At 43.9% G+C, this 26,968-nt stretch overlaps 1 protein-coding gene across 1 annotated transcript; it reads right to left on the minus strand.

The window, feature by feature from the left end:
• Positions 1–690: 690 nt before the first annotated feature.
• atg5 (ATG5 autophagy related 5 homolog (S. cerevisiae)) lies at positions 691–26,967 on the minus strand. Its single transcript, XM_076280691.1, has 8 exons — positions 26,871–26,967; positions 26,074–26,274; positions 25,420–25,547; positions 23,936–24,014; positions 20,370–20,532; positions 19,557–19,651; positions 12,840–12,957; positions 691–2,284 (listed from the first exon to the last, which is right to left on the minus strand). The coding sequence occupies exons 2-8, from the start codon at positions 26,179–26,181 to the stop codon at positions 2,148–2,150; spliced, it is 828 nt and encodes a 275-aa protein (XP_076136806.1). The 5' UTR covers positions 26,182–26,274; positions 26,871–26,967; the 3' UTR covers positions 691–2,147.
• Position 26,968: the final 1 nt, after the last annotated feature.

Consider the following 26,968-nt stretch of genomic DNA (forward strand, 5'->3'; position numbering starts at 1 on the left):
TTTGTGTTCGCGACCTCTGCCCCCAAACTGTCACCTTCGTCTTCAACAGGGCGGTGGAGGGGAGCTGCTGGCTGTTTCTCTGACGGAGATGAAGCAGCCAATCAGAAAAGGACTTCGGAAGTGGAGAGTAGTGGTGGTGGGGGGTATTAACAAATGAGGATAACTGCGGGGGGGGGGGGGGACTGAGGAACTGACCTCAGTTCACCTCTCGAAAGTGTCTGTGGACAGCCTGCTGACCTTTGGTGGAATCGCTGCCCAAATATACAGGTGTCACAAGACCCACCCTCCTGACCGGCGCTTCGACCAGGTCACTGGCCTTGTGTGGACCTGGTTTGTCTCAAAAGCAACTTGGGCCGAGGGGGGAATGTCACAGCTTTGAGTCTTGCAATGTTTGCGCCAAGGTCTTAGGAAATGGCTGACCACTGACTAGAAGTGATAAAGACTCGAGAGCCAAAGCGATTAAAGACGTTTGGAAGAATTAGAAGAATGCAACGAAAGACAAGGTACACACACACAAAAAAAAAGGAAAAAAAAAAGTTTAGGCGAGGACAAACAGACAACGGTCTTACTTCGCCACTGTAATCATTTCCGCACGCCAGAAATAAACTACATTCCCAGAAAAGCTGTTGATGGACCCAAACAACCCCCTCCACTCTCCCAGCCCCCCAACCAAACCCAACCAACCCCCCCCCGGGACTCACTGACTCACATGCACACGCACAGGAAGTAATGTGTGGCATGTGGCGATGGTTGTGACATCACCACCAAGCTCAGGGGTCCCGAAAAATCCCCTTCAGCTTGAATCGACTCCGGGCGTGTGTGTGTGTGTGTGTGTGTGTGTGTGTGTGTGTGTGTGTGTGTGTGTGTGTGTGTGTGTGTGTGTGTGTGTGTGTGTGTCTATCCATGACATGAGAAGCGCCGACACAGACACGGGCGAATTCCATTGCAGCTTTTCACACCTCTCTCGCCACGCCGCCCCCCCCCCCCATGGCAGGACTATGAGTGATGCCTCTAATCAACCCCCCGTCAGGATTTGGCAGCGAGCGCTGCAGTTTAGTGGTCGCATTTAACGACAAACAGGATTCCGACAGATAATTAACAGCGATCTGAGAGGGGAGATCTGAGGCGACCGAGAAGTAAATTACACTCAAATTAGAGAGGAGAAGTCAGAAGAGAGGAGAGAGAGAGAGAGAGAGAAAGAGAGAGAGAGTGTGTGTGTGTGTGTGTGTGTGCTGTGGCAGATAAGTGAGATAACTTCTTTGCTGTGGGCAAAGGAAAAGAACGGGAGAACATTTAAAAAAAGGAGTAAAAAAAAGACAAGCGTGACGACACTAACTCAGAGAAAGCTTTGTGTTGTCCGCTGTGGAACTGCATCTGTCTGTGTGTGTGTGTGTGTGTGTGTGTGTGTGTGTGTCGGTGTGTGTGTGTGTGTGTGTGTGTGTGTGTGTGTGTGTGTGTCGGTGTGTGTGTGTGTGTGTGTGTGTGTGTGTGTGAAGGGGGAATCAAGACACTAAGGCAACATTAATGGGGAATCCCACTTGTCTGAGGCTCTCTGTCTGTCTGTTGGGAGTGTGGCCAGGAAGAGGAGGGTAAGACAGCACAGAGGTTAGGCAGCACAGCAGAAGCAGTTTTTTTTTAGTTTTTTTTTTTTAAAAGTCTTTCCACAAGTCTTCCTTTCCAATCCTGCCCTTCCAGTTGCCCCAGGCAGAGGGGGGGGGGGGGAGCACCGGAGCTGCCCGGACTTGAGCTTGTTCCATCGTATAGCACCCTCTGCCTCTCCTGCTGGCTGGGAGGGAGTCTGTATGTCCTCACCCTCTTCAACCAGAGGATGCAGAGAAGGAAGCAGACGTTGTGACGCAGTGATGTGAGAAAACAGAAAAGGGGGGAGGTGAGAGAGAGAGAGAGAGAGAGAGAGAGAGAGAGAGAGAGAGAGAGTTTTTGAAAGTGCTGCTGTGAGGTGGAGAGCGGGTGATCTCACACGGAGTCCTCACGCTCGCTGACCCCCCCTTCCCCCAAAACCCATCACCGCTTTGCTCTCCGCCGAGAGAGACCGAACACGGAGGCTCCGTCCAAACAACCCCTGGTCATCAGGCAAACAAGGCGATGCTCCCTCTACCTCCCTCCGGCACTTGCAGGAGGGTTCCCACTCAGTCGCTGGGCACCGGGATGATGCTGATGTGGAGGAAGTTGTCCGGGTGACTCAGGTGCTCACTCAGCCACTGGACAGGCGTCTCCAACATGGGCTCGATGCCGTGAATCACCACCTGATATCGCTTTGGGTCATCTGGGAGAGAGAGAGAGAGAGAGAGAGAGAGAGAGAGAGAGAGAGAGAGAGAAATTAGGTTGGAGAAGTTGGGAGATAAATGGAAAACGAACAGGAAGTTGGAGGAGGGAAAAGACAGCAGACAGCAGTCATGGTCCGTGGCAAAAGTAAAGTAACGTTAAGATTATATCCTATATGTATCTCCAATTCTAGGGAGTTTTTCCCTGTCGCCCCTGTAACCCATGGGCCTTCTTTTCTTTTCTTCCTTTCTTTTTTCCCCCCTCTGATTGTCTACACTCTGTAAAGCGCCATGATACATGCGTAAGGTTTTGCCGCTCTATAAGCACAATAAATTGAAATTAAATTGAAATTGAAATTATACAAAAGTATACAAAGAGAGAGAACCGATGCAAAAAGAGTCAGAGAAAGAGAACCGATGCAAAACGGTAATGAGACAGAGTCCCAAGGAAGGGAGGGAGAGAGTGAGAGAGGCAGAGTACGGGCAGAAGAGAGAGAGAGCCTTACTAGAAAGCTGACTGTAATTGAATTGGGCTAATTGGCAGCGAAGGGGAGTGCCTGTGTGTGAGTGTAACTGGCGCTGCTGTGGATGGGTCAGTGGGACCTCTTTCACCTCTGCCTGACCAGAGCCTGGCCGCCACGGCCACACACGCCTATCCATCACACCCGGCAGCCCACGTCAGCGGGGCAGCACAGGGGTCAGAGGTCAACAGGGGTCACAGACAAGAACAAATGAGCCTCCTTCTGCTGTGGATGCAGACGTTGGTGCAAAACGCTCGTGAGACGCTCTGCATGCAGTTTCTCAGCCTGTGCCATTCACACATTCACATGTTGCTGGCGTGACTCCATGGCCTGCCTGAACTATGTACACAATGTGTACATTACTGTATAAGACACAGTGTTTCCCCTAGACATTTTTCCAGCAGCACCATTATATAATTAGTAATTATTACTTACATTATTATTAGAAATTGAAATTAAACAAAAATGAAATGGCACAACACACACAACAGAAAAGGTATTATTTACAATTAATTACAAAAAATAGAGCTTAATCACAGGCCACTGTACAAACTATTCCTATTTAGAATGTACAGTGCTGTGCATAAGTTAAGACATTTATTTATATAATAACATTTATCTATTTACCATACATGATACATTCAAAAAGAATTGATGTTCTTAAAGGTTTGATTTTTCCTCTTTTTTTTAAATTAAGGCATTAAGAACAATTTCCAAAAGATAAGATTTTTATTCTTCCTTTTAGTTAATTTTAGCATGGGTGTCTTAACCTTTGCACAGCACTGTATAAACTATATAGACTTCTCTTTCATGTCATTACACTCTGTATTGGTGCTGTGCAGGTCGAATTGAGTGCCTGTCACTTTAAGGCCGTGACGGCCCGTGAGGCTTGCTTGATTCTCATGGTTTTAAGCTAACTTAGTAGTAGCGTTGTTGTGCTACTCCACATCCACATAAGGATATGTGGATGAAATTGAATCCATGTCATTTGGTAAAATAAATGCTCAAAAGCTTAACAACTCGAAGAAAATCTATCTTGGATTATAGGAGATAAGTGTCTTGTATCATTTCTAGGATTTTGGTGAACTCTACAGGAATTACAAACTATCTCCAGATGTAAATGGTAGGTATCCTATTACTTAAATTCAATTAAACCCACCAATAGGCTAGACCTTAGTTTCACAGCATAGGTATGTTAGCAACACAGGGCTTGAAAGCATTGACTGTATAACAAACAAAACCGAAACAATGCGTGGAATTCATCTGGGAATAGGCTACTGAAGGTAGGGGCGAGCTACCTCGCTGGCGTGTTTAATTTGGTTCCTTGGTTAACATAATATAGGCTACGTTTTTTTGCACAAAATTGCATCTGCTAATAAACTTAAACATAAACACAAACAACGTGATCTCCTTTGGAATCCCTGACTGCGCCTTCAACGTTAGCTTACTATTATTTGTTAACCTCAAACCTGAACAAACGGCAGCTGTTCACTTGTGTGTTTTTTTTTTTTTTTTTTAATTAGGCAACTTTTTTGCAGTGGCGCTTGAATTCCAGGAGCGGCTGAATACATTGTAGGGGAAACACTGAGACAAGACCAAACCAGAGCCATGTCAACCTATATACCCATGTCAACCCTTTATACCCTATGTGTCTTGTGAAATGGGCCATGTGAAACACCGCAATTCTCAAAAATTTCATCACTCATGTTGTCATACAGGAACTGAGTCTGTACAGAATCTGAAGGATGTAAATGAGGTGGCTGTCTATAAGGTGTCCGGGGGGGGGGGGGGGGGGTTGGTTCCCTGGGGCTGACCTGTGGAGGAGGTGCTGCGGTTTTGTGTGGGAGGGTGCATGGAGGGGTAAGTGGACTGGCGCATGAGGGTCACAACCTTCCGGGGCAGTCAAGACATCGCTACCAGATATCTCCCACAAAACAAAGAGAGTCAGAAAGTGCTGGTGCAGAGTCTGCAACTTCCAAAGGAGAGCTAAGCCCCAATTCCATTGTCCACCCACTCACACGCAATTTCAAAAATCTGTGGAAAACGGATATTAATCACTGCAGAGGCATCTAGCCTGGGGCCTTACTTCTGGGGAAACTGGGGCTGCAAAGTCAAAACTCACCGAGAGAGCAAAAGGTGGAGGTGAGGAGTGACCGCAAGGGTTGGATCCGAGGTCGGGTTCCTTTGCTCTTCAGCCTCCGCCACGTCCACCCTCTTTGACCCCTCGTTCAACCCTCCCCACACCCCTCAAGGCAACAGCACCTCGCTCGGAGAGGGCGGAGACGCGCTGGCGAGAGGGGTGGAGTTCGCACCGACCTTTATGACTAATCGCCAACGATCGTTTCAACCCACCGTGCATAAACTTGCAAAGAGGTAGAGGTAGAGGCAGAGCGAGAATATATATGAAGAAAACACCATGTGATCATATCCCACAAACCATCAACACGTCATAACGGGATGGCCGTTAAAATTGTGGCACATTCAAATACAGATGAGAGGAACACAGAAAAACAGTGAACGAGGTATGCAGGCCTTTGGTAGCAAACCCAAATAGTAGCAAACTGAGCCAGCAAACTCAAGGGCTTGTGAATCCTGGACGGTCTTGAAACAGAATAAGATACAGTTGTGCATATCTGTGTGTGTGTGTATGTGTATCAGTGTGATGTTTGTATAGGTAAGAGACTGTGACAACTGAGAGTGAGAGAGAGAGAGAGAGAGAGAGATTCGTAGCATTTACCATTTATCTATTTTTTTCCCTTTCATTATTGAATTTTATCTTTATACCAATATTAATGTAAAGTTGATATTAACATGTTATACCTGTAACTTTATTCTTTCATGCCAATAAAGCACCATTTGAATTGATTTGAGAGAGAGAGGGGGAGAGAGAGAGAGAGAGAGAGAGAGAGAGAGAGACATCTCAAAACGAAAACGTAGAGCCCAGTTGTGAAGAACTCTGGCCAGCAGGTCCTGGCATGCACGGACACGGTGCTGGAGGCCAGTAATAGTGCGAGTGCACCAGAGGCTCTATCTCCGAACCCTCGCCTCTCTCCTCCCCCATGGGAGAGACACAGGGCGGAGGGGTGGGTGCGTCTTCACTCTCACTCTCACTATGAGAGCTAGGGGAATTCACCCTTGCGCATACACACACACACACACCATTGTACACATTGATACCACACGCGCACACCATCACACACAACCCTACTGCGCTTACAACAAACACCCACGGGTCCGCCCACACCATCAACTTATTGATACATCAAGCTTGCTACCACGTACACACACACACACACACTCACACACACACTCACTTTCACATTCCGATAAACTAACTGCTTAACTCTCATTACCACACTAATAAGCCACCCATCTTGATACAGGCTCTCTGTCACAGAGTCCGAGGCTGAAAAAGAAGCCTGAAGAGGCTCCCGCTGATTTCTCCAGCGCCTAGGCACTCGCCTCTAGGTGTGTTTATCTGTGTAATGGGAGAGTGAGACCGAGAGAGAGGAAATATGTGTGTCTGTGTGTAAAAGTGATTAATGGCCTTCACAAGCTTACACAACAATCGTGCTACCTTGCATCCCTCAACACACTGCATTTGACTGTGGCTGCGTGTGGTTTGTAACATAACCACACAAGCCTGGGCTGTTCCCCCGGCACCTCCTGTGTTCTAATCACCACCATTACCACCACTGGATTTCGCCTGGATGCCCGGACCTCCTCCAGGTTTCATGTTCATCCAGGTTAGAGTCAGGTTCCACTCTAACAAACCAGCACTCAGCAGATGCTTACAGAGGGGCATACAGTAATCTGACCACTAGCACAGGTCAGGGGCAGCACGGAGGTGGAGGGAAAGTGTGTGAGTGTAGTGTGTGTATGGGTAGGGGTTCATCCAGCCCAGACCTCTGAAGTTCACCTACTAAAAGGATCCAAAGCTGCCATCTTCGCCCATATAAGGAGATCCGGGTGTTAATTGAAGCTAACTGCCTATGGCAAGTTGCATTGCAAGTTTAGGGTAGCAAAAATCAATGCTTGAGGTCTAAACGTAAGGCAGAGGACAAAAGTGTGTAGAGCAAAACGCCTGTATTTCCGATTTCTACGTCCCTGCAAAAGTTTCACAGGTGCGATAATTCAAAATCCCCATGCTGTTTTGCAGGCGAGCTTCAGAGGTCTTTACAGCGCCTAGTTAGTCATTCATATCCGTGTGTGTGTGTGTGTGTGTGTGTGTGTATTTGGGGGTGGCAGTGTTTCCCATACATTGACTAATCTGTGGCGGGGCGCCACGAAATAAAAATCGGCCGCCACAGATGAATATTCTTAGCCTAGAAATCTAGACGCACCCTAGCGGCGGCAAATTAATTTGCTCAGCCTGTACGTCTAGTATCGAACCATAGGAATTTCTATTGGCTTAACACCGTGGATGTTCTCCAATCACAGCGCTCTATTTCGTTAGAGTCTTAAGGCGGGCTTAACAGGATAACGACATCCTGCAACAAGGAAGGTGGCTATGGCGAACGAAGAGCGGTTGTTTGAATCGGCGTTGGCGTCAACTTTGGAGGAGTTGGACTTGTGCTTTTCTTTGAAAGTAGAGCAACACAATGCACTTAAGTCATTCCTTTCGAAGAAGGATGTATTTGCCGTTTTGCCGACCGGATACGGATATGGTCGTAGCGCTGGCCTATTGCATGCCTAGGCAGTTTGAAAGACAATTCTCTGCCCGCCCCTTGGATTAAGCAGGTGAATGATTCGATTCCAGACTATACATTTCAATGATATAGGATGGCCCGCCAGGCTAGAATATTCTATGTTTAATTTAATTTAAATTAAATATAAGGTCAAATCCTTGCATTGGCATTCAGCTGCGCTTTTTACGCACTCAGCCTTTCCTTGCCCCGCCCCGCTCTCTCTCGTAGCCCGCTGCCCCTCCTCTGCATGTGCATTTAACAAAATATTCATGATTGTTGAAGGATTGTTGTTGCCACATAGAAGCATTGCATAGAAGACGTCTGGCTAAATTGCTATTAAATCCGCTTAGAATCGTGACCATGCTGCGCAAATTTGTTCAAAACTGCTGCATTGAAATGAACTCTGCTAAGGTCTTATCACAACATAGTAGGCTACATTGAAGAGACTAAACTACCGTAAAACTTCAATAAATCGCTGAGTCCCTAAGAGACGCCTGTCTCTTTTAAACACCTGGCGTGGCTACAGGTTTGGGTTAAAGGCCGGTCTCCAGTAGAGGCCTGGTCTGTTTATGAGTTTCGGGTTGTATTTAATCTTCTAAATATTCTTCCCGTCAGATCATCTGTTTAAAGATTCGCAATGACACGAAACCGTTACAGAAAGAAGGTTACAGCAGTGTGAATTAGATGTTGCACGTCGTTACAAGCCGTCGCAAAGCATTCACATGTCTGGTCACAGTTGCAAGGTTTTAGAATGTTGCATGAAGTTGCTGCTCATCTCGTTGCGAATCTTGGGTGTGATTTGGGCTTAAGTATGGCGCAGACTGCACACGTTATGATTAGATGGCATTAAAAGACTGCGGTGGGGAAAAGCTCCAAATTGTATAACTTTTTTTTCCCAATATGAACTATGCCTATATGTCCGACTTCGTCATCGTTCAATTCATCCCTTGTGTTTAAAATTTGCGGATATGCCGATGGTAAGCTTGTTTTTATGCTGGCAACAAAACCAGAACGGTTCGCGAACGTTATTCTTTATTCTAAATGCCATGGCGATAAAGAGAAAGAAGTCAGAAAAGGAATTTACCTTAGACTAGGCTATATCAGAGCCCGTCTACGGACATTCTCTGGCTATATAACCTACTGAAATAGGTTAATGATGTAAAGTCAAGTGCGCTTCTATGGGACTGCTGTGTGCGCGCAGTTTTTATTGATGAGTCGGAGTGGCAAGTGCTGCGCATAGTTGCAGTGGAATGTGGCTGCCCAGGGCATTATAAAACTTCACTCTTAGACCTACTCATACACGGCGGTGAAATGGCGTATTTAGCTGTCTAAATTCGAATCATATGGGGAGAAATCGTCGGACATCCATGATTATTTTGTTATTCAGCACCCCTGGTCAAAAATATGTTCCTGCAAGCCTGGAAGTAGGCTATGATTTAAATGTAGACTGTTGTCAAATTTGGCAAATACAAAACGGGAGAAACAATATGGTTCATGCTCTCTCATGCTGTTTCATTCGTGCCGAAAAGGAGGGAGAATGAAACATTAAGCACGTTCCACTTTTGCATAAATAATTCCTGAACAGTTTTGGTCAGGGCTGATAATGCAACTGTATTTGACAAAGGACCGATATAGGCTATTTGCTAGTGACAAAATATGAGCTTTCAGTGTGATACGATCTCTTTGTAGATTACGTTTAATTAAAACGTGTTTCATCTGTTCTGGCTATCCAGCTATTTGGATCTTACTGTATCTCACAATGAACAAAATCTCAACACTAAATGAATGATGATCCGTAATTGTCATCAGATAGCCTAGTCATATAGGTTAAGATGAAATAATTAATTCGATAATATTTTCCATCTTTGCAGAGGAAAAGTTTTGTGTAAAGGGAATTAAAGGCCTGTCTCATATAGACGCCTGTCTCTAATACTAGCCTGTGCAGTTTGGCGATTTGGGAAAATAAAAGCCCGGGCTATTATTTTGAGTTTTACGGTAAGTTAAGTTATAAAATCAAGCAGTAGCTCAAAGCTAACGTTAGAATACTGTTTGGATTTCGAATTTAGCATGCTTAGCCTACTTACAGCTGCTTGTCAATTTCGTTGAAGGGCTCATTTTATTGACTCTGACACTGAATGTTTGCAAAATCCCAATGTAAATGGAAAAGTGTTTTCCAAAATTCAAAAGTGCTTGTCCCAAGGAGAAGTACGAACCTTTATTTTAACTATGTAGAAAACGTTATGAATTGCATCCACACATCAGCAGCCTTTCAACTGTGTTACAATGGCAAATGCCTTAAAGTGACAGGCACTCAATTAGACCTATACACTACCAAGACGATCTTAATACACAACCACCCCCCCCCCCCCCCCCCCCCGTTGTCAAAGTAAGCTACCGCCACAAATTGAATCCAATTCTGTGGGAAACACTGGGTGGGATTCATACGAGCTGTATGGAGACCAGCACTATGCTCGCTTCTCCCCTTGAGCAGGTACTAATAGATGGGGAGTGGCTATGCAAATCAACAGCAGAAAAATCCATTCTACACCCTTCTGCGACCTTTTTACACATTTCTCCACTTTCCTTGGAAGTTTGCAACACAGGATGTGGTTGTCAATCATGCAAATCAAATGCACCTGTAAAAGATGAACACACAACAGGTAAGGAATGCAATTATTTACTTTGGCACTTGAGGTGTCTTGGTGACATGGTTACTCATCGAGACACAGCATGGGTTCTTCCACTCACACGCTGTGTTGTATTGCTTTGGAATAGCGTAGGCATGAAAATTAGAGTGACTCATTTTTTGTTTCATTTATACGCATTATGGATGTGCTTGTCTTAGCAGGCAACCTTTGGTTCCAGCTTATTTCTATCGGCAACTATATGTAACACCAAGGCAAGGCATGCCAACGCAAAGGCTTGGCCAAGACAGTCTTCGGCAGCCCTCGGCGCATAGTCAGTCAGTCCCTCAGAGCAGGGGCTGTGGTCGAGCGCTGCACTGCTAACAGGGCCAAGCACGAAGGCAGCTCAAGCGTGGCCAACCCATATTTATCCTGACCGCAAGACAGTGTTTCTCCAACAGTCCGAGTGCAATTACACAGCCCGAGAGGCCAAGAACAGGACTGCCATACCATAGCGCGGGACTGCACAGGAGGGACAGGGAGAATCAGAAGTTTCACAAGTTCATCCAGAATCAGACTACTGTGCCAGGATGGATGGATGGTAAATTAATATACTATTAGATGAATACACAAATTGACAGACAGAGGGATAGATACATGGACAGGCAGATTACTTCATTGATGCCTGAAGGACAACTGAAACTGTGTTGTGGTTGAGTTGGAACATCACTAAACACTTCAATTAAACGCTTGTGCCTCAGACCCCACTCCAGCAAGAAGAGAAAAGAAGACATAGGTCTGAAACTATGGGGACTCTTCTTAGCACCCCCCACCCGCAACCGAACACGTTGGTGCAGGCTGTGGTGACTCCACAATCCCCCTGTGCCTCGCCAGGCCTCTGTCTGATGGAGCTCTCTATTTGATACCCGAGTGGCGGGAAGGTGGGCGGGCCTACTCAAGGCTTCTTACCACTTGTTGCGTGGGCTGTGACCAGGCTTTCTTTTTTGGGTGGGGATTTTTCTGTATTCGTCGTTTATTTGAAATAATACCACCGCAAAGGTTTTTCTTTCTCTCCTTCTGTCTCTCCCTCTCTCTCTCTCTCAGTCTTGATAAATATAAAACATCCGACTTCCTCAGAACTATCACCAGGGGGAATTCACTTCGGCTTGGGGTCGGAGCAAGAATTGCCATCCTTGCGGGTGAAAGGTTTCGTTTCATCCGTTCGTGACGATGCACTGCGATGGGAACGGGCAACGGAGAGACTGGATCTCTGACTCTGATCCCACTTGAACTCTGGTCCTAGATGAGGCTCCTAGTGGGAGCAGGGAATGGAACATTCTGAGGCTTTTTGGGAATCCTGGCAGGGTAATTGACATAAGATGTTGTTGTTGATGCTATTCCACTGCGGAGGACAAGAGATGGTAAAGAATTCAGGGTTACACATCTCGTCTTGCAGTGGGAATCCCCCACTTAGACAGCACATCTTGCTATCATTTACCATGATATTTCTTTTTTTCGCTTTCAAACCTGAACGTCACAGTGGACAGCAGCCATCGAGGGGAAATACAGCGAACTTTCGAACTAAATCAAACACACCAACACCCACCAAAACAAACCACCACCACCCCCACACACTCATTTTTTGAGCAGTGTCATAACAGATACAACTGCTATCACTGGTTATATCTACTATGACGAAAACTCCCTTGAGATAAAAAAGAGAGAGAGCACAGAGACGGAAAGGCACAGAAAAGCACCTTTTATCGGCTCAGTCACAACACTGCGCCTCGAGACGCATCACACCGCCGGCGAATGCCCTCGTGCTTTAGAATCCAAACACACCGAGACCCTTTCTCTCTATCGCCACTCATCTCCTTGGTAGGGAGGGGAAGTGAACACAACAAAATAGCTTTGGAGACAATGCACCACTTTCACCTTTATCACGCGACGACTCCCTCTATCAGGGCCCACCCACCCCCCCACCCTTTGCGGACGAAAAAATGGGTGCTATGACTAAGGGCCTTTCATGCTATCTCTCATGCCCCCCCCCCCTCCCAAACTTATGCTGGTGTCTCTCGTGTGGGTTCTCTGTCCCACAGCTGCCATTGTCTGCTTATCTGCTTCCTCTCGGTAGAGGGGGCAGACAGTGCCCCTGTTTTGGCTGCACCTCTCCCCACCATTGCCTCCTTGTACTCCCCCTCTTTTCTTCACTTCACTCTCTCTATCACTATCTATCACTCTATCACTCTGTTCCTGTCGGGTCCACTTCCCCTCTGTCCTCTCCACTCTGGGGCTCTCATCTCACAGTTTGCTCTTATCTTGGATGATTGTGTGTGTGTGTGTGTGTGTGTGTGTGTGTGTGTGTGTGTGTGTGTGAGTGAGTGCTCTGTTGGTTCTCCTAAAGAAAAAGAGGGAAAAGAAAAAGTGATAGACCACGGTGCCACTTGCACGCTTTGAAGAGACTGGATTGCTTTCTTCAGCTTCCTGTAGAGCCCCCTTTTCAAAGTCTGCTAGGCACAGACATGTCTACATCAAACCCTCGCTTTTCTGCTTGGACTTTGTTTTACTTTCACAACGCCAGTGTGACTGTATGTGTGTGGGTGAGGGTGGGGGAGGTGGGTGTGGTACCTACCATCCTGGGGAATGGCAGAAGGACACGTCTCCTTTAGAAGGTCTCCCAGTGTTACCGTATGTGTGTGGGTGAGGGTGGGGGGTGGTACCTACCGTCCTGGGGCAGGGCCGAAGGACACATCTCCTTCAGAAGGTCTCCCAGTGTGTAGGGCTGACCCTCTGGTGACACTGGCCGGAAGAGCTTCTGAATGAAGGGCCTCTCGCTCATGGCCTTAACGAGAAGGAAAGAAAAAGTGGAAAGAACTGTCAGAATCTAAGGCAACTTGTCTCTGAGAAGAACTATGCTCTTGCGGTCTGGGATGGATCTCCCCGTGAAAATGTAAGAGAGGTATTCACAGCACAACATCGCTAGCAACATCGCCAAAAGATGTTGATGATGTAAGCAAGGTTTTTGAAAGTTTTTTAGGTAGGTAGCTTGGTAGTGTTACACCAAATGTCTATAATGTTACTAAACCACATGTGGGTAGACATAAGGATAGCTTGAAAAGATCCATGCATTGTGCAACTGTTAAGAACTGTAGATAGGAAGTATGCTTAAAGATAGATGCTTACATTGTCTGCAAGAGCAATATTCTTGCCGCGTAAGCACAAACCTCAGAAAAATCTGTACGACTTCTTAAACAAAGTTGAAGATACACCAGATTGTACAAATATTTTCCATTTATATATTTTCCTTTTAGCTATTTATGCTTTAGTCAAAACAAGCCTTCATTGAAAACAACAATAGCAACAACAACAAAAGAACTTTTGAAGATGAGGTAAACAAATAGGCCAACAAGGGCATTCCTAAACTAATATCAGCACACCAAAAGACTGGTGGTGAGGTGGCGTGAGAGTCCAAAGCTAATAAGATGGTCCGGATCTCTTAATCTGAGCTCACAGAGGAGCGTTTGGGCTTGGGCCCGCTCCAGGCGTCTTTGTCAGGGCTTGGCACGCGGGGCCCGGTGCTGCTGTCACTAAGCTGTCTGAGCTGACAAACGGGCCGACCGACAGACAATAGACGTCCCGGCGCGGAGCCGTGAAAAGGAAACCGTGGCCCGCACTGCTCGGGTGTCGCCGCTGTGTAACTAACACCGGGCCACGAGACGTGGACGGGAGAGCGGGTGAACAGCCCGGGCTGTCTCGGCGCCGATCTGGTTTCCAGAAACTCTGACTCACTGGCAGGAAGCTACGTTCCCCCGGGATGTAACGCACAGGGCCTCGGACAGCAGGTAAAGAGTGTGAGAAGTGACAGCTATTTCGCTGCATTTTTAAAATGGGTGGCCATTAATTATTGAGTGTGGCATCAAACAAAAGGCCCCATTAATACAGATGAGAGCACAATGCACCTGAGCCACCACACTTTTCTTTTCAGTCTATCACCTGACACCTGACCTGCCGAAGGACCACATGGTGACAGGGACTGGAGCATCACCAGCCTTTCCTTTACCTCGAGAGAGATGGATAGAGAGGGGGAAGGAGAGAGAGGGAGAGAGAGAGAGAGAACGAGAGAGAGAATGACAGTATTACCAAGAACAGAGAGCTAAATGTAATACCCAGCCTATAATTGGCAGTCAATTCATTCCATGTAATTTATGTCAATAAGCTGGTGGGTTAAGGGGGGTAAGTATCAATCAAGATGACTTCCCACTCATTGCGAAGGAGTGCTTCCACAAATACGATATCTAGTCTTGGCACTAGATCATGAAACAAGTTTGAATAGCAACCAAACCTTGGACTCAGGGGCGTCACTAGACGTAGAGATGCACTGGGGCACAAGCCCCCCTAGGGGGGTCCGGGGGCATGCTCCCCCATAAGAACATTTTGTATATTTTAACATTTAAATGCATCAATCTGGTGCACTTTGAGAAGAAATTCAGAGGTTAGACTTGCTTAGTTTTATATATGGATGGAAATATTTCTGCTGTAGCCTATTTTGCGCTTCAAAATTTTAACCATGCATACACAGGTGGAATAGTTATGATGATACTGCAATAAGTTCATAACCACAAAGCATATTTACTGAGTTCCACAATTCAGAAATGGTCAAAAATAGTGTACATAGTGCACTCCATGAAATTATGCAGTAGCCTAGTGGTCACCTGTGTTAGCTAGCAGCTAACCAGCTAGTTAATCTAGCAGTTAATAACCAGCTAGTTAAAAGATAAGCTTGTTATATTGGCCATTGTAATGGCCATCTATGCTATTTCTTCATTTTTCAGGACAGTCTGGGCTACCCATATCTGGGAAAGTATGATGTGATAATATTTGTCTTATATAATATGTCTTATGTCAGCCTTTATATTAAGAAAATAAATCAAGAAATCATTTGTGTGTCTTCATATTTTTGCATTATATATGTGTATGTGTGTGTTTGTAAGTGGGATTGTCTGGAATCTGGCAATATAGGAAGAACCATGATGGTGGGATACTCTGGCTAAGCAATTTACAAAAATGTTTATACTGACATACATACTGTAGTTTAGATGAGAATACATTATAATTTGGGCCCAAAGTTGGAGACCATGTAGAAATCTGTTGCAATTTCAAAACTGGATTACTCGGGAACCACTTGTTGTAAAGATGCTTGCTTTATGTATTCGGTAAGGTCTGCTGTTTATTGTGATATATGGTTTGCCATGTGTTGAGTGAAGAGTTCCTCATCAAGACACTTGTAATTTTCCGTGTACACAAACCCATGGCTACACTGGACATGCAACAGTATTCTGTTCACAGAGCCTGCTTTTTCTGGGCCTCCTGGACAAGGAGATTGCTGGTCCGCGGATAGGCCTAATTTGTGGCACAATTGAATGGTATCATGGAACTGCGGACCAAAAGAAAATTAAACCAAACATTTTCCAGATTAGGAAATATTTCTTAATGTAGTGCTATCAAATAAAGAGTGAAAACATTGGGGGGTTGTGGTGGGAGCGTTCATTCAATGTGTGTGCGTATCTGCGCAAGTGAAACTGTTGAACCACTGGAGATAAGGTGGGTAGAAGCAACAAACAACGTTATTTAAAACAACGATCGAAGCGGATTCTTGCTGTCCATGAAAACAGTATAGAGACTGACTAGTCTAATCCAAAAAATGGTAATAGGTCTTTGAATTGACACTAAGCTGGTACAGCCTATACAACAGAATTACCTTTGCAATAATGATTTTATTGTTACAGTTTTGTCATTAGTCTAATCTATGTCTTTTACATTTCCTTTCAAATTAGATATTATAGCGTAGGCCTATCATGCATTAATAACCCAGTGATACAGACATGGGTCTCACCTACGCTACTCGACATTAGGCTGTTGTAGCCTAAATTAAAAGTTTAATGAGCATAAGTCACGACTTGTTGTAACAGATGTAAATATTGTAGCAAATAGCCTATGGTGCAAATAAATTAGGGGGATGATCTGCATCTCCGTTCACCAAAAGCTATGGTTTTGCTCACCCAATCGGACAATAAATAATTTCTGAAAGGTTCTCTCCATTGTTAATGTGCAACATTTCTCCATGTGGGGTAGTGTCAAGCAGTGAAGTGAAGCCTATTGCAGGTAGGCAATGTTCACGTCATGTGAGTCTGGCAGAAGACGGGCACTGTGGACAGAAGATGGGTGCTGCTTTCTCTGTTGGTATTTCTATTCCTCTGAAAACTGCATTAAAATGGTCTGTTTAGAAGTCCGAATTTCAAAAGAATTTGCGATCGTGTAGTTGAACCTGGACTTGAGATTTTACTGGGGCACAGCAGTTCAATACTGGGGCACCTGCCCCAGTAAAAAAGGTCTAGTGACGTCCCTGCTTGGACTGCAACCAAACTTTACTTTGTGTTGCTGCTAAGAACGTGTGTAAAAATGTTTTGAAATTGTTATTTCACAATATTCTGTGGAACTTGAGTTAAGCAAGAACAGAAACAAGCCTCATAATGGCATACAACCTCTGGTTGTGCATCCCACTCAACTACCTGCAAGCAGTCTTGACAGATTGGGTTGAGTCATTTCCACCCAATCACGTTTGAAAACTCGCCCTCTTCAGCAAAAGAATGTCCCAATAGGCGTTGCGCGGTTCGTAAATCATTAGAGTGTGGTAACATTTTGGATTTAATTTGACGTATGATAATATGGTTATTGTTAGCGACATACAAATACAAAACAATATAATACTTAATATATTGTTTCTGCAGTTCATTCGCAATCGCAGCCCCTTATTCGCAGTTCCCCCAAATATTAACAAAGTACCACTCACAAAAAATTAAGTCGCAAGCAAGTCTATATTTGCAATAATTAAGGGGAGTAGGCTATGTAAGCAGCCCCTCCTCCAGTGGCCCTGACAAACTCTCATGTGTGCAGCGGTGACGTATAGTAGGGTAATTCATTTTACTGTAAGGTAATAACCCCAGATCTCAAAAGCCCTTGAAAATAAAATAGGGTCGTCCTCACATGGATGATCTAACGTTTCCTTTTCTCAGAGATGGTCTCAATGATGTGCTTAAAGTCAAGTAAAATTCTTTACATGATTACATGATAAAACTATTTTTAATACTGCAGCCTAAATTGTGGATAATTAAGCTATATATCATGTTGAAGTATAATATTTCTGAAGTGTTAAAGATGAAAAGAAAAAATAACAACAAGAACCATACAGAACCGAAAACCGTAACCCTAAAACCGTGATATGAACCGAACCATGGGTTTGTGAACCATGGCCGCCATTTTGTTCCATTTGCAATATCAATTCATGCCTTACCACCTCACTCATCAACCCAGTGTCTCACAGACAATTTTTCTAAAGAAGACATTAAGTATATATAGCAGATGTGACATATAATTTCCACTGTCATGGTGTTTAACTCTCACTCATGATTATTGTTTAATTGTCATGGTGGGACAGTGAAATTCAAAATGTTACAAGTACATAAGTATGCAAATGTATATATTTACAAAAAGTGTTGTTTTGTGGTGTTTAAAGACATGCAAGGCATTCTGGGTATAGCGATGTAACCGTGTGTGTAACAGCATTGTGGGTAACGTAGTTCAGGAAGTATACAGCTTGTGAAACAGAGAAGTAGTTTGATAGCGACCAGAGTTTAATACTTCCATTTCCATGCCTACAGTTCAGTGTGTCTGCCTGTAATTGCTCATTGAAGAGGAAAACATTAAAACGTTTGTTTACTGCAGTGAGTCAAGTCTGCTCTGAGAAAGCTTCCCTGCATCGCACCTGATGAGAGAACAAGCAGGAAAGGTAACTGGTGTTGGCAGGAGAGTTCAGAGCGGCGTCTGTCAACTGAGTTTAAACAGCAAACTGGTAGGAAAAACTACAACAGCAAGCCTAGATCAAATTTTAGCCACATAAATTGTCCAAGCTATACTACAGTGCTTTATCTGATGATCTAATGTAAAACGGACCAGCATGGCTATGGTAAGCAATCCACCTAGCCTACGCTATAGGACAAGGTCCAAATAAATATAATATAAAGACATTAGTGATTTTAGCCAAAGGCAGTGCTGGTCTTTCGCACCACCAAAGAAAAAAGGAGGGAATTGGACAGTGGTGTCCTGAATTCCTAAACATTTACAGAATGTATGAAGAGGTAAAGTAGCAATGGTAAACATGCCCCTGTCCCCACTTTTATTGAAAGATGTTGCTGGCATCAAATTCAAAACATGAAATAATCAAATTTGTCATTATCTACTTCATATGTTGTCCATGTCCAATTTGCAGCTATGGGTTTACGAGATTTGTAGATCATCACCTTCTGTTTTTATTTGCATTTACACAATGTCCCAACATTTTATGAAACGGCTTTGATTATGGTTTCAAATGCATTTTCAGAGACCACTAGCTCTCATAAAGCAGTGGGCTAACTTAACATCGCATTCATATGCAAATCAGGGTTGATATGTTTACACATCTAAAGCTAATAAATACACCTCGAATTTCAACTCCACACTATAGTAACAACATCTACTGTCTAAATCTGTAACCCATACTGTACAGATGGGTTGCACCATTGCTTGTGATTTTCACATCTTCCAATACACATTTCCAATACATATTTCATCATAAACATATAGAGTATGAAGGCAGACATGAAAACCAGTTCCAGCACGTCTTACAGCTTCTCACAAAGGATATTAGTCACACATTGATATGTACGCCATTCTCCACGTGGGCTAACTACTGACAATGCTAAAAAATGAATATAAACTTAACAGTGGACACCATACACTATAAATACTTTCTATACTTTAGAATTGTTAATTTATTTAGCTGATGCTTTTATCCAAAGCGACTTACAATTATTGCAAGGGCCATTCTCCCCATAGCACCTTGGGGTTAAGTGCCTTGCTCAAGGTCACATCGGTGGCAACAGAAATTTAACCCACAGCTTTCTGGCTACTACTGCATGCTAGCCTAGCTCCTTAGCCACTCTGCTACCACCACCTCAGGACATGCGGATGGTTAGTGAACACACAGTAGACAGTCATATCTGATGACACTACATGCTGAAGGCATCTCATTATGCATCTGCACTTGTCTGACCGTGGCAACCAATGGGGTACCAAGCAATCATTCTACAGCTCATATGGTGCCCTCTGCTGGGACAAGCCTACAACTGCCACGAACCCAAACTTCCTTTCTCAGAGGAGCCGCACAGTCAGAGAAGTAGAGCAAGTAACAGTTGAGTATGGATCGACAGCCAACAGCTCAGAATATGGCCTGGGTCATTCTCCCCCCAAAGTATGGGACACTCAGGCTTGACCAAAATATGACATAGAGGCCCAGAAGAGCCTGCAATGCTCCTGCTGTTTCAGAAGAGAAGGTTCATGGGGTACCTGGTATATCCTGAAAGGTATGTAGCGGAAGCCTCCTTCCTCAGTTGGATATTCCATCAGCTTTCGATTCATGGCCCAGAACTGGTCAAATTTATCTGAAGAAAAGAAAGAAGATAAAAAGAAAGAAGAAAAAAAAAATTCACACTGCAAACTATAACCTCCCAGTGAGAACATTAGGATTGCAATCTTGATGTGAAATGGATGCTCAAATCGTGAGTAAAAGTTGTCGTTCTTGGTTACGGGAGACCTTCACTTTTGTGCTTGAACTCTTGACTATTTAAGTGGAGGGTTATTATGAGCTGGCAGCTGCGCTGAGGTGAGAGTAAGAGGATCAGCTGAGCCAAGCCACACGGAGTTATGTCTCACGGCACAGAGCGCACAGAGCGGGAACCCTTCACACTCCCACGTGGGTGTTCACGGCCTGCTTCCCCACCACCACGGCTGACACATTAACACGCTCCCAGGTGAGCTGACCTCAGTTCCGCAGTCAGCAAATGTGACTCTCTCGCCTTACCACTAACCCCTCCCCCTCCGTCTCACACCACGGGCGTAGATGGTTGTCGGAGTCTGTGGTGGAGATGCTTCCCAAACCCAGTTTGTACTCAGGGACCCGCTGGCAGGGGCGAGGGGGGGGTCTCTGTTGTTTCTAAAAACCTACTGCTAAGCCATAAATCCAGTTATGAAAATAGATGGGGGCTGTTGTGCGCCTACACAATTCTCTGCGCCTTTGAGCTCTGTTATGAAATGGTTTTAGAGAATTCACTCTTAGATTTCAGGAGAGAGAGAGAGAGAGAGAGAGATTTCATGACGCACCATTCTGAAGGCCCATCCACAGCTGCTTGTGGTCTTTCTTTTGCATGTCGTTGATCACCTGGCCCTTGTGCTTGAGTGCATCAGCCTCCTTGATGCCGGACATGAAGTGGGCTTCGATCACAGAATTGGATGGGCAGTGAAGCAGGTCCCGCTCAGGGAAACTCTACAAAGCACAGACCAGAAGCATGAGGAATCAAGAAGCGCTTTCAGACATACGTGTAAGACCGGAGCTTCTGCCGATGTTAAACGGTGGGGCCGTATATCTGAACGACATAACCGGTCATATGGAAGTCCGAATTTAGCCGGTTGTTCTACTACTCCCCCCCTAGTATTTCCTCCAGACATTATGTAAATATGCTGTGTCTGAACGAGGCGTAGAACATGCGGTTAAAATTCACACCTAGTGAGAGGGCGTGTTGGTGACGTTTCTTTCGTGCGTCCATGTTGTTAGATCTGACTTAAATGCCAGTGTTATGATGGAGTGGCATAGTGCTGTCCAGAAAATCTCCGACCTGGAAAGATGCAGACATCACGGAGCTACTGTCCATGAGGGCATACAACACATGAAGGGAATGGCACGTTGTAGCCTACAACTGCATGGCAAGGCCAAACGAATTCAAAAGACTGATAAGCAGAAGGCGCTGAAAAGGCAGTAGCCTACAAACGTCGTTGACGACAATAACAGGAGTATTTAATAAATTGTTAGCCAACACTGTTTTCAATAGACGGTATTTCACCACTCTATGCAATAGACACATGGGGAGAGGATGCTTTTGGAAAAAAAATAAACCATGAAAAAACGAACAACTTCACTGTTATGTTAGTATTTTGTTTGTTGCTTAAAAACGTTTTATGATGGCCTTGAAGTCTTGAGTTAGCCTACTGAATTGACTGGTAGCCTACCATAAAGTTTGTGCATGCCCTCTCTCTCCAACGCAAACCAGATTCTGGTACAACGTTGAAAACAGATAAATGTGTTTATTCGAAGCACACATACAAATACTGTAGGTCAATTTCAAGTGCGCACTTACGTGCACTTACGTACTTACTTCAAGTATTAGCCTACGCACAATAGATTTCTCTTCTTTAGCCTACATAATGCCTAGGCTACACTTTGTAAACAAAAAGCAGCTGTGACAGCAGCGGCCGCATATATTCTGCGTCATATCTCGCATCTTGTGAACTCTACAAGCCCCCACCATTCACTCGACAACCACACGGAGATTCTGTAATGTGCGTGTATGTCGTTCACACATACGTCCGTATAAGGTCAGTATAAGGTCCGCAGGTTAGCATCATATCTGAATCATCCGAAGGGTAGGACCTCCGTTTGACAAACCTCCGCATATACTCCGGAGGTTATATCTGAAAGCGCTTAAGGAGTATACGTATAAGTATATATATATATATATTAGGGGTGTAACGGTTCATGTATTCGTATTGAACCGAAACGGTACGGGCGTCACGGTTCGGTGCATGAATTTACACGGAGAATACACGGTATAAAAATACATAAAACTTGTGTGCGGATTAATTCATGTCATGCGCAATTACTGTTAAGTAGCGAGAGTTACGGGAGTTCTTTAGCGACACCTAACGCTAATCTGTAGCCTCGCCTTAGCTCGGAAGCTCTGATTGGCGTTGTTCAGCATTGGGTATGTGAGTGGAAAAAATGCTACACATATTCGAAGCCATCACCCAGATGATGTAGGCTACCAATCACTGAAACGAGGGGGAAAAAACTTCCCCTGCGCTTCAGCAGCCTTTGGATACACATACAAATAGGGCCAAAACCTATGGCTTAAATTAAATGATTTCGTAAGGACAGAAAGCTATGTAAATCGCGTGGTAATTACCTTTATGTTGGGGTAACTTGTAACTTCTCACATGAGGAGCTGGTAGTGTTAAGTGCATAGACAGTAAAATAAAGTGACAATGCTAACCAGGCTAATAAACAAACCATGCTACGGTGAGTTAACGTCAAAGGGCAAAGTCACGTGACTTCTAGTTGTAGTCTGTTTATGAAATGAAAGGAGCAATTTCGTTTTTAAAAAAAAAGGCAAAATAGTGTGATATTTTCACAGTTAGTAGGCTAGATTATTACTTTACACACAATGAAAAATATTGAGGCAAATTGTAGACCCTTCCATATACAACTAAACACAGATGTTGAAGGTCTTGCTTAAGTGGATTTTTAAAAATAATTTTCTATGTAATTTGCACTTTCAGAAATAAGAGATGCTGTAGGCCTATTTTCAGTTTTATAGCTGATTGTCTTATTTTGTTTACAAGTTACAGATGGAGTCTGGGCACTTATTGTACTGTTTAGCCTACATCTTACACACTTCAGGCTGTTGCAGATAACTCAGGGAAGAGACTGTATGACACTAGGTGGTACAGCCTGAGACATGTACAAAAAAAATGCTTTCTGCATTTTTGTTTTGCTTTTCCCTCCATTGTACCGAACTCGTACCGAACCGTGATGTCCGAACCGAGGTATGAACCGAACCGTGACTTCTGTGTACCGTTACACCCCTAATATATATGTTGTACTATTTAGTATAAGTATAGTATAAATATATATACTCTTTTGATCCCGTGAGGGAAATTTGGTCTCTGCATTTATCCCATGAATTAGTGAAACACACTTAGCACATAGTGAACACACAGTGACGTGAAGCACACACTAATACCGACGCAGTGAGCTGCCTGCTACAGAGGCGCTCGGGGAGCAGTGAGGGGTTAGGTGCCTTGCTCAAGGGCACTTCAGCCGTTCCTACTGGTCGGGGTTCGAACCGGCAACCCTCCGGTTACAAGTCCGAAGCACTAACCAGTAGACCACGGCTGCCCCCGTGGAGAATGTAGGAAACCAAGTGGAAAACACAAGAAATCTGTGCCTGTCCACACAGATCAGCAAGAAACAGTAAATGAGACATTGCTGCTTTTCGAGTTACTAAAATCGTTAAGAGTGAGGAGGTAGAATCTCCAAGCTAATGGAGGTTCTCAGAAGAGTGCCGCACTACTAATAAAAATCTATTCCTTTCATGTCAGGGACACGCCTGATGTAGGTGCTGATGACTCCTGGAATCAGTTAAAGCTTAAAGCACTAAAGATCCACATGAAAGGCTGAAAAATCAAACTATACTAGACCACAATATAATGACTGCATCACACAACTCTTCACTCCTGGCCGTGGCAGACTGGTTAGGGAATCAGACTGGGAATCATCCAAGACTGATGTGCCCTTAAGCAAGGCTCCTAACTCCTCCATGGGTGCCGCAACAATGGCTGCCCACTGCTCCGGGTGTTTGTGTGTGCTCACTACTCACTGTGTTCACTGGTCCTAGTGTGTGTGTGTGTGTGTGTGTGTGTGTGTGTGTGTGTGTGTGTGTGTGTGTTCACTAACCATGGATGGGTCAGAGGAAGAAATTGATGAATAACTGAATGTCTCTATGTATCAATGTATGCATGTATCTATCTATCTATCTATTTATACAAAATGTATTCAGCCAATAATCCAGTAATGACTCTCATCTGAGAGTTATAGACCTGAATGAAGAACGTACCTTAAAGTGCACAGTGACGCTCCAGGGTAGGGCAGTGTTCGATGCGTGTAGATCAAACAACACTCCAATTGGGTAATGCCTTCAAAGATAAGAGTAAACAAAAGATCAGGTCATGATCAATGAATCTCATTTCTAAAAAAAAACATATTTTGATGTGAGATGATTGAAATGCTACTACTACTACTACTACTACTAATAATAATAATAATAATAATAATAATAATAATAATAATATTAATAATACAGAAACACTATGAGGGGACTCTGAGGTGAACCAAATATTTTTGTTGAATTAAATCTCTCAACTCAACTGTCTCATGCTGTCTCCAATTTCATACTTGTTAAACCAAATTATACTCTTGCTTTTTACACTGCAACAGAACTGTGAACTGAAGGCATAGGCATCACATAATATGCTGACTATGCCCGTTTCCATCCAGCGCTGGACAAGCCAATACTGCCCCCTTGTGTCAATAAAACATTATGCGTCTGAATATTTTGTCAAATCATTAAGTTGGATCATGCTTTGCTTTGGACATATGAACCCGATGTCCATCTCTTTGGAATAAAGAGGTAGATAATCTAACAAGCAATAAAGATGTATTTATTCCCTCACTATTAAAGGCATTCAATGAATTTTAATCGTGTGACTGGCCCCTCGGAAGCAGTTCTGTGTGAGGTTAGGTCTGAACAGGCATCCTCAGAATCCAGATACTCTAGTGGCAGTAGTGGCTGGTGATTATAGGCCGGTGGGAAGTTAGAGATCACTGCTGTGGTGTCGTTCAAAACTACTGAGCGCACTGTAAGTGTAAGCATACTGTAACACAGCGCTTTGCTGACATTCAATGCATTTCCATTTATCTCTCCAAGTTTGGATTAAGCTTCACTAAAACATCAGTTCTTGACTTGCCTGTGTGCAGACAGTTGAAATGGTACAAAAATGCACCCGATCAGACAAGTTTAACCAGCTATATGCTGGCGTTTTAAGCAACGGAAGGATTGACATATCTGTATACATTTTTAGCCATGTCTTAATGATGGCTGAAAGATAAATGGGATGTATTAAACAATGATTACATATCATCATCATTGCACTTAAATGACTACTACTTTTGTGTTTTCAAAATAAATTCTAAATATATGGTCAAGATATCATTAAGTCGTTATAGGTATGTTGAGAGGCAATAATGGAATAGAATTTACAGGACTTAACGAATCAGCAACTACAGTATTTTGTTTTGAAATGCATGACTGGTACCTTCACTAACTTTTAGTGCTGTTTCTTGGTTAGCAAGATTATGATAAAACTACCAAACCAATTTTAAAAAAATTCAGTGGAGGGATATGGGGCCCATTCAAATTTGAAGCGGATCTGGCTCACTGGGAGGACCCACAAATTGGCCACCCTTCGGATTCGCTAACCAGTAGGCCACGGATAACATTTGACATGACATCCTCTAAATAAAGATGTAAAAGCCACTAACCATTTCAAAGGTGTCCCCTCATATTCAAACCACATCTCCTCAACATCCTCTTGCTTCATCACTTTCAGAAAGTGCTTCTTCACTTTGTCAGTGACGAGGGTTAAATAGCTTACCCTTGGCAGGAGAAGCTGTGGATATTGAACCACACATCATCACATGCACATGATGCCATCTTACATAATGTTACCTTTTCACATTCCCTATTAGTGAGTGAATGATTTAATATACTGGTAGGCCTGAACAAACACACAGACTAAGGTTTTCTACTGAATCAGTGGGGAAGTACCTTGTGGTTATCAGGGTAGGAATTTAAGATAACAGAAAACATATTTAGCCTACTACATGGCATATGCAGTACATTTTCAGAACTAGTTTATTTCACATAACTATATGAAACACTTCTTCAGAATATAAGATATGTTCTATTATATTTTAATTGAGAAGCTAGGCTGCAATAATGCAGTATTGGAGATTTAAGTAGCAATATCACCTAGGCCACAAACATCCAGCTGTACTCAGGTATGCTACATTGGTTTCAGGGTAACTAATAATAACTCTTACCTAAGACATTTCCAGACAAGAAAAGCAATGAAAATGTGGAAATTAGGTAATCATTTCCCCACTAAATCACAATAAGGGTGTGCAAATACCCACATAAAAGGGCTCAGCCTCCCTCTCAGTGACCTCGTCCTGGTACAGCATGAAACACGTTGGAATCCTCCCGAACCAGACATCACGCAATACATCCTTGTCATCTGCCATTCTCACGTTTCTCCGGGCAACACATACATAGGATGTTCTACCAGAGAATGTCGTAGACGGGCTCTGGTTCTACTCACAAACTACTAGAGACACCTGAGAAAAATATAGCATGGCAAATCAATGGTAACAAGCTGAGTGACTCTCCTAAGTAGTTTACAATGTGCTTCTGTGTACAACACAATAAAGTTATATCAGTGACTACACAGTCCCTGAAAAACTGCTGTATCATGTCAACGTTAAGATTAATGTCAGTTTTAAACTAAGGATAGCATAACGTTAGCTAACTGGCTAGGGTACCTGACTACGTTGTCCTGCTATTTGGCTAACGTTAGTAACTTATACCATGGCTGTGTTGGCATTAAGCCACAGCTAACTGGCTAACTGATGTGACTTTTGAATAGAAGTAACGTTAGTTTAACAAATAATATGCTGATCAGTTAATGGTCCACTATGATCTGTCATCACTTGACGGGTTAACTTCATTTGAATTGATGACATGGCATAGGAAGCTAAAATGGTAACTGTTAGCATTGGGCAACTAGCTAAGTAACTAGCATAACGTGTTTAATGATACGGTAGACTGACCAAGTTTTTATTTGCTATGACGACACCGGTTCGTTCATTCATTCAAACATACCACAATGATAAAATAGAGGGCGATACGAAACGCCTATTAAAAGGCATCTTACTTTCCACTGCGTTCTCCTGTTTTACTCCGAGCAGAGCAGTCCTGTGTACTACAGGAGTCCAGAACCGGATAGACGTCATGATTCGTGTGACACACCTC

This window comes from Alosa pseudoharengus, unplaced genomic scaffold (assembly GCF_046254945.1).
Source record: "Alosa pseudoharengus isolate Yale_2024_CS ecotype anadromous, Long Island Sound unplaced genomic scaffold, YU_APseudo_1.1 YU_APseudo_1.1_scf_12, whole genome shotgun sequence".
Lineage (NCBI taxonomy): Eukaryota > Metazoa > Chordata > Actinopteri > Clupeiformes > Clupeidae > Alosa > Alosa pseudoharengus.

What these genes read in the sequence shown, in the direction of transcription:
- atg5 (XM_076280691.1), bottom strand. Translation starts at nt 26,181, where the DNA reads ATGGCAGATGACAAGGATGTATTGCGTGATGTCTGGTTCGGGAGGATT. An exon ending in GGGAGGCTGAGCCCTTTTAT is followed by an intron (nt 25,548 to 26,073) that starts GTGGGTATTTGC and finishes CAATATCCACAG; the next exon opens with CTTCTCCTGCCAAGGGTAAG. An exon ending in GAGGGGACACCTTTGAAATG is followed by an intron (nt 24,015 to 25,419) that starts GTTAGTGGCTTT and finishes TTATCTTTGAAG; the next exon opens with GCATTACCCAATTGGAGTGT.